Here is an 8557-nt window from a genome sequence, read left to right on the forward strand (position 1 = left end):
AGAGCATTCAAAGAAGAGGTGGAGGAGAGAGCATTCAAAGAAGAGGTGGAGGAGAGAGCATTCAAAGAAGAGGTGGAGGAGAGAGCATTCAAAGAAGAGGTGGAGGAGAGAGCATTCAAAGAAGAGGTGGAGGAGAGAGCATTCAAAGAGGAGGTGGAGGAGAGAGCATTCAAAGAGGAGGTGGAGGAGAGAGCGTTCAAAGATGAGGTGGAGGAGAGAGCGTTCAAAGATGAGGTGGAGGAGAGAGCAGTAACAGAAGTGGAGAACAGGGAAGAGGAGGAGGAAGTAGATGGTAACACTGACCCAGGTAAGTTCAGTTGTGTAGGATGGAGAGAGGTTGGTGCATTGGCAGCCACAGGGGATTACAGAACTATTATTGAGTCTTCCCACCAATCTGGTGCCTTTTTCTGAAGAGTAACTTGGTTTCATCTAATGTTAAAGGGGAAGTGCAGTTAAAAAGGTGATGTTCTTGTTTTGAAAATAATTCCTGGACTTTCAGCCTGTTCAGGTGGGATGGAGGTTTTGGCCCAGATCATGGCATCACAATCTGATATGAATGATCAGTCATATTTTATTTGCATATGTATCCTCCTACATTGAAGGGGTAAGCGGGGTAGGCTCTGTCTGCCAATCAGGGCTGTGTATGTAAATATATTTTAATTTGTATCAACATGCCCACAAGATCAGACTGAGCATTTCAATGGCTAAAGGAGGCTCAGGGAAATAAATGATAAAAAATATATTTGGAGTTATTTCATGAAATAAACACACGCAGTGATTTATTAGACATACAGTGATGATTTAAAAATACTGCATGGGGGCTTTTACATTCTGGGCTCTGTTTTCAGCTGGTGGTTAGGAGGCCCAAGTGTCAAACACACGTTAGTTTGGAATTTCATAATGGAAGAACATGAGCACTGGCATTTTCAAGCCCTAACGCCAGGTTCGGCAATTTACCTGTCTAACATCAGCTCACTTGTGCTGAGGTGGGAGGGGTGGCAATATTTGAGGCATGTCCTTAAAAAAACACACAAAATTGACAGTTTCATGCAGCGCTAATGGGAACGTTTAAGACCCACAAACAGCAGGTCAGTTGATTTTGAGAGCGGAATAACAAAAATATTTCTGACCCCCCGAACCTGTAACGCCAATTGAGATGTTGTGGCAGGACTTGAAAAGAGCAGTTCATGCTTGAAAAGTTAAAGCAGTTCTGCATTACAAGAGTGGGCCAGAATTCCTCCACAGCGACATGAGAGACTGATCAACAACTACAGGAAGGATTTGGGGCAGTCATTGCAGCTAAAAGATGGCACAACCAGTTACTGAGTGTAACGGGGCAATTACTTTTTCACACAGGGGAATTGGGTGTTGCATGTCTTTGTTATTACATAACCCCAAAAATTTGATACTTATTTTATTTATTTGTAAACTCAGGTGCCCTTTATCTGATATTAGGTTTTGGTTGAAGATCTGATAACATTCAGTATAAAAAATATGCAAAAATAAAGAATATCAGAAAGGGGGCCAATACTTTTTCACCGCACTGTATGGGTAACAGGGTTGACGTGTTGTGCTCAACCACTCAGTGTTCCACCACAAAACACCAGAAAATGGCCAAAAAGAGTAGAACCAGCTCACCTGCTTTTACACTATGATTTAACTATTACATGGTCAATGTTTCTTTTGAAAAAATATTTAAAAGGAATAGTGTCTGTTTTATTTAAGCAAGGTTAAAGATAAACGTTTCGGCCTTCATCAGAATAATCACTCAAAGGGAAGTGCCAGTGTTATGCCTTTTCCTTTGCAATGATTTATTTTTTAGGTTGTACCTCGACTCAGGTTGGTTGAGCACCCTCTTCATCTTTCCAAAAGGAATAGTTTCACCATCTTAAAACAAGAGTTCAGTTTATGTAACAGGGTTGACCTTAAAATGAGGTAGAGACATAAACGAATCACTAATCACATGAAATAAATAATAATCTTCAGAAATGACTTTCTCAAAGCAACAAAATCACTAGGGCTTTACAATGATGGTTAAAATGTTGATACATTTTGGTGTTAGATGGGTTAAAATCTTCCTAGAAGTCACTGAGGGTGCACAAGAGTGACATGTCAAAATGCTAAATTTCGGCACTTCAGATTTATTGAATTCTCTGTGGTCTGTATTAAAGGGCACTTCATTTAATATAAGAAGCTTTTTTTAAATGCAATATTGGTGCACAATTTCTACTTAAAATATCAAAGTGACGCAAAATGCACACTTTTCCTGGAACGACCCTGTTGTGGTTCTGTTTGTTTAAAGGGGCGGCAGGTAGCCTAATGGTTAGAGAGGTGAGCCACCAACCAAAGGATTGCCCGTTTGAATTCCGGGTCCTGGAGAGAAGTTGGTGCATTGGTGGCAACAGGGGATTCCAAAACTCTGGCTGGAAAATATGTTGAAGTGAGCTGTCAACTGGAAGGTTGATGGTATAAAATCCTAGATGTCATCACCCGCGGTTGTTCCCTTGAGTAAGACACTTAACCCCTCCACAACAATTGCTCCACAGGCACCATAGTATGGAAGTCCCCTGCTCCAACCTCTCCAACCTTTGTCTTTCAGGGATAAAGTGGAAGTAGACATTCTTGAATCTACAATCCTTAGTTGCTACATCCATTTTTGGACTTTGAAATTAATGATATGTACTCATTGATTCTTGAAGAATATAACTTAGAAATGGCTCATGAGTGTACAGTGAGGGAAAAAAGTATTTGATCCCCTGCTGATTTTGTACGTTTGCCCACTGACAAAGACATGATCAGTCTATAATTTTAATGGTAGGTTTATTTGAACAGTGAGAGACAGAATAACAACAAAAAAATCCAGAAAAACGCATGTCAAAAATGTTATAAATTGATTTGCATTTTAATGAGGGAAATAAGTATTTGACCCCCTCTCAATCAGAAAGATTTCGGGCTCCCAGGTGTCTTTTATACAGGTAACGAGCTGAGATTAGGAGCACACTCTTAAAGGGAGTGCTCCTAATCTCAGTTTGTTACCTGTATAAAAGACACCTGTCCACAGAAGCAATCAATCAATCAGATTCCTAACTCTCCACCATGGCCAAGACCAAAGAGCTCTCCAAGGATGTCAGGGACAAGATTGTAGACCTACACAAGGCTGGAATGGGCTACAAGACCATCGCAAGCAGCTTGGTGAGAAGGTGACAACAGTTGGTGCGATTATTCGCAAATGGAAGAAACACAAAATAACTGTCAATCTCCCTCGGCCTGGGGCTCCATGCAAGATCTCACCTCGGAGTTGCAATGATCATGAGAACGGTGAAGAATCAGCCCAGAACTACACGGGAGGATCTTGTCAATGATCTCAAGGCAGCTGGGACCATAGTCACCAAGAAAACAATTGGTAACACACTACGCCGTGAAGGACTGAAATCCTGCAGCGCTCGCAAGGTCCCCCTGCTCAAGAAAGCACATATACAGGCCCGTCTGAAGTTTGCCAATGAACATCTGAATGATTCAGAGAACTGGGTGAAAGTGTTGTGGTCAGATGAGACCAAAATCGAGCTCTTTGGCATCAACTCAACTCGCCGTGTTTGGAGGAGGAGGAATGCTGCCTATGACCCCAAGAACACCATCCCCACCGTCAAACATGGAGGTGGAAACATTATGCTTTGGGGTTGTTTTTCTGCTAAGGGTACAGGACAACTTCACCGCATCAAAGGGACGATGGACGGGGCCATGTACCATCAAATCTTGGGTGAGAACCTCCTTCCCTCAGCCAGGGCATTGAAAATGGGTCGTGGATGGGTATTCCAGCATGACAATGACCCAAAACACACGGCCAAGGCATCAAAGGAGAGGCTCAAGAAGAAGCACATTAAGGTCCTGGAGTGGCCTAGCCAGTCTCCAGACCTTAATCCCATAGAACATCTGTGGAGGGAGCTGAAGGTTCGAGTTGCCAAACGTCAGCCTCGAAACCTTAATGACTTGAAGAAGATCTGCAAAGAGGAGTGGGACAAAATCCCTCCTGAGATGTGTGCAAACCTGGTGGCCAACTACAAGAAACGTCTGACCTCTGTGATTGCCAACAAGGGTTTTGCCACCAAGTACTAAGTCATGTTTTGCAGAGGGGTCAAATACTTATTTCCCTCATTTAAAATGCAAATCAATTTATAACATTTTTGACGTGCATTTTTCTGGATATTTTTGTTGTTATTCTGTCTCTCACTGTTCAAATAAACCTACCATTAAAATTATAGACTGATCATGTCTTTGTCAGTGGGCAAATGTACAAAATCAGCAAGGGATCAAATACTTTTTTCCTTCACTGTAGTTCAACGGTCGTTCTCCATCAGAACCAACATATAAGCTTGTTTTACTCCAATGTTTGTAACCAAACACTGTATAGGCACAAAACATGGTTAAAACTATCATGTTGATATCATGGATGATCAGTCCTTGCATCTTTAGATCTGTCTATTAATTTGAGAGTGGTTACATTTCTCAAAGCCCATCCCTCAGATTTGTACCGAATCAGAGATCTGGTGGTTCTTTGTCATTGGTTTAATTGAGGATTCTAGCTGTAAAGAGTGTAGGCAAAATAATGTTTTTCCTGTGTTTTATATCATGTTGTACCACTGCTGATGAAACTAACACTGTAAACGTGTGATTTCTAATCAGTTATTTCCCGATAGTTGCTGGTTGAAAATACAATTAACACAGGACCTTCTAATCAATAGGCTTGCATGGGTGGGAGTTTAGGCTTTCCATGGTAATGCAACAGATGTCTCAAGTTTGGAGGGAGCGTGCAATTGGCATGTTGACTGCACGAATGTCCACCAGAGCTGTTGCCAGATATTTTAATGTTTCATTTCTCCTCCATAAGCCGCCTCCAACATAGTTTTAAAGAATTTGGCAGTACGTTCAACCGGCCTCACAACCGCAGACCACGTGTAACCACGCCAGCACAGGACCTCCACATCCGGCTTCTTCACCTGCGGGATTGTCTGAGACCAGCCACCTGGGCAGCTGATGAAACTGTGGGTTTGCACAACTGAAGAATTTCTGCACGAACTGTCAGAAACCGTCTCAGTGAAGCTCATCTGCGTGCTCGTCATCCTCACCAAGGTCTTGACCTGACTGCAGTTCGACGTCGTAACCGACTTCAGTGGGCAAATGCTCATCTTCAATGGCCTCTGGCATGCTGGAGAAGTGTGCTCTTCACGGATTAATCCTGGTTTAAACTGTAATGGACAGATGGCAGACGGCGTGTATGGCGTCGTGTGGGCGAGCGCTTTGCTGATGTAAACTTTGTGAACAGAGTGCCAATGATGGCGGTGGGGTTATGGTATGGGCAGGTATAAGCTACGGACAATGAACACGATTGCATTTTATCGATGGCAATATGAATGCACAGAGATACCGTGACGTGATCCTGAGGCCCATTATCGTGCCATTCATCCACCGCCATCACCTCATAATGCAAGGATCTGTACACAATTCCTGGATGCTGAAAATGTCCCAGTTCTTCCATGGCCTGCATACTCACCAGACATGTCACCCATTGAGCATGTTTTGGGATGCTCTGGATCGACATGTATGACAGCGTGTTCCAGTTCCCGCCAATATCCAGCAACTTCGCACAGCCATTGAAGAGGAGTGGGACAACGTTCCACAGGCCACAATCAACAGCCTAATCAACTTTATGGGAAGTTGGGCAAATGGTGGTCACACCAGATACTGACTGGTTTTCTGATCCATGCCCCTACCTTTTTTAAAAGGTATCTGTATTTCCAGTCATGTGAAATCCATAGATTAGGGCCTAATGAATGTTTTTCAATTTTTGAAATTGTTGCATTTATATTTTTGTTAAGTGGATTAAAGTAAGGTACCTAAATGTTACCCAATAAATTATTTGATATTGATATTATGAACGGCTGCATTGGGCCTTTTAAACAAGTCTTATAAAGACCATTTCAATGTTTTTCCTGATTCTAACCCCATATCTGTTCATATTCCCACAGGAGAGACCTCCAACCCAGGTTCAGACAGTGAGCCCAGTTCCACAGCATCAGGAAACCATAAACAACACAGACAGAGGAACTCAAGACAGAAAAATCACCATTGCATGGACTGCTTCACTAGTTTCTATGAGCCAGAGGAGTTGAGAAGGCACACTTGTAGGCCCCACCCCTGCTCAGATTGCAGAGGCAGCATTTTATGTCCAACTCACCTCAAATCAAAACAGACTCAAAAAAGGATTACGACATACCCGTGTGATCAATGTGGGAAGATATGTGAAACACCAAGCAAACTCAAGACGCACCAGATAACTCATACAGGAGAGAAGCCATACCACTGCTCTGTTTGTGGGAAGGGTTGCAGTCATTCAGACCAACTAAAGACACACCAGAGAACTCACACAGGAGAGAAGCCTTACCACTGCTCCCAATGTGGAACACGTTTCAGTCAGTTATCAACTCTGAGAAAACACCACCTAACTCACACAGGAGAGAAGCCATACCTCTGCTCTCATTGTGGAAAGAGTTTCCGTCAGTTAGCCAACCTAAATACACACCAGTTAATTCACACAGGAGAGAAGCCATACCACTGCTGTCAGTGTGGGAAGGATTTCAGACATCCAAGAGACTTAAATTCACACCAGAGAACTCACACAGGAGAGAAGCCTTACCACTGCTCCCAATGTGGAACACGTTTCAGTCAGTTATCAACTCTGAAAAAACACAATCTAACTCACACAGGAGAGAAGCCTTACCTCTGCTCTCAATGTGGGAAGAGTTTCACCAGGTTATGTGAACTGAAGGCACACCAGATAACTCACACAGAAGAGAAGCCTTACCACTGCTCTCATTGTGGGGATAGTTTCACCAGTTTATATTTTCTAAAGAAACACCAGCTAATTCACACTGGAGGAAAGCTGTTCCACTGCTCCCAGTGTGGGAAGAGTTTCAGCCAGTCATCAACGCTGAAGAAACATCAGATAACTCACACAGGGGAGAAGAAGTTCCCATGCCATCAGTGTGGGAAGAATTTTGGTCATTCATCAACTTTGAAGAAACATCAGATAACGCACACAGGAGAGAAACCTTACCACTGCGCTCAGTGTGGAAATAGTTTCAGTCTGGTGGGAAACCTAAAGAGACACCAGCTAACCCACACAGTAGAGAAGCCTTACTGCTGTTCGTATTGTGGGAAGAGTGTCAGTCAGTTACACCACCTAAAGACACACCAGTTAATTCACACAGGAGAGAAGCCATACAACTGCTTTCATTGTGGGAAGAGTTTCAGTCAATCATCAACTTTGAAGAAACATCAGGAGAAAAGCTGTGTCATCAGATCTGAAGACACCAGCTTGCTCACAGGGGAGAAGCCTTAACTCTACTATCAATGTGGGGATAGTTTCACCAGTTAATATTTCCAAAAAACACCAACTAATTATAACTAACAAAAACTTACCTGGTTAAATAAAGAGGGGGAAAAATAACTTGCAAAGGAGTGTGGTACCTGCTTCCTGTGTGGAAAGCTTCAGTCAGTCATCAAATTTGTAGACACCATTTAACTCGCACAGTAGAGTAACCGTACCACTGCTCTGTTTGAGGAAAAGGTTCAGTCACATAGGAGACGTAAAGAAACACCAGCTTACTCGTACTGGAGAGAAGCTTTACCATGTTCTGGAGTTGTTTGAATATTGTTTATTGAAATAAAGCTGGTTTGATAACGGTTTATTGTGAACATATCAATATTTCAGGAATCACCAAAAAGGCAGCACTGCAGAGAAAATGCAGTTTTACAGAAACTGTATTGATTTAATTGGTGATTAGGGGACATGGTTTGTCATTTTCAGTATTTCCACTAAACAGCTGTCTGTTTGGGACTGCAATACTTCTATAACAGCAGACCTTCAGCAGCAGACATCCAGATGATTTTCCAGAGGACGCGGCCACAACGGACAATTCAGTGAAGTTGTATTTGCATTTGCCGTTATGGAATCCATTGCTAATATCTGTCCATAGAGAATCCTCAGTAATCACAGACATCATATCCATAGCTAATATCTTCTAGTAGGATTTCTATAATCTTTTTTTTCTTCCTAAAGTTAAAAAAATAAAATGCAATTTAGTCACAAATATCTGCAACAAAAACTTCTAAATGGCAGAAAATAACCAAAAATGAATAAACATATTGTATTTCAATTACCAAGCTCAGTCTCCTGTCTCACTTTATTATGGAGGGTTGAAGGTTCATTATTTCTGGTGCTTTACAGGTAGGCTATACTGTAAGTATAATATACAGTCTAAGGCAGTGGCGGTCGGTGCTGTTTAAGATGAGGATTATTATTTTTTATGAGCATGGCCTTATTTCTATTACAGCATATTGGATGACTGTCATTCATATTCCATTCACCCAGGTCAATGTAACATCGATAGGTTTAGGCTACTACAACATTTAATATGTGGAACAGATAACATGTGGAACAGTTAATGTGGAACAGATAACATGTGGAACAGTAACCGCAAGTAACACATGACATATGGTA

General features: G+C 42.1%; 1 protein-coding gene across 1 annotated transcript; it reads left to right on the plus strand.

Moving 5' to 3' along the window:
• Positions 1-215: 215 nt before the first annotated feature.
• LOC121546329 (gastrula zinc finger protein XlCGF57.1) lies at positions 216-8231 on the plus strand. The gene is made up of 2 exons (XM_041857528.2): positions 216-307; positions 6024-8231. Exon 2 carries the CDS (start codon positions 6128-6130, stop codon positions 7394-7396), a length of 1269 nt encoding a protein of 422 aa, XP_041713462.1. The 5' UTR covers positions 216-307; positions 6024-6127; the 3' UTR covers positions 7397-8231.
• Positions 8232-8557: the final 326 nt, after the last annotated feature.

Source organism: Coregonus clupeaformis, unplaced genomic scaffold (genome assembly GCF_020615455.1).
Source record: "Coregonus clupeaformis isolate EN_2021a unplaced genomic scaffold, ASM2061545v1 scaf0663, whole genome shotgun sequence".
Taxonomy (NCBI): Eukaryota; Metazoa; Chordata; class Actinopteri; order Salmoniformes; family Salmonidae; genus Coregonus; species Coregonus clupeaformis.

Bases quoted from the DNA above. Each gene is read 5' to 3' on its own strand.
- LOC121546329 (XM_041857528.2), top strand. From the start codon at position 6,128: ATGGACTGCTTCACTAGTTTCTATGAGCCAGAGGAGTTGAGAAGGCAC.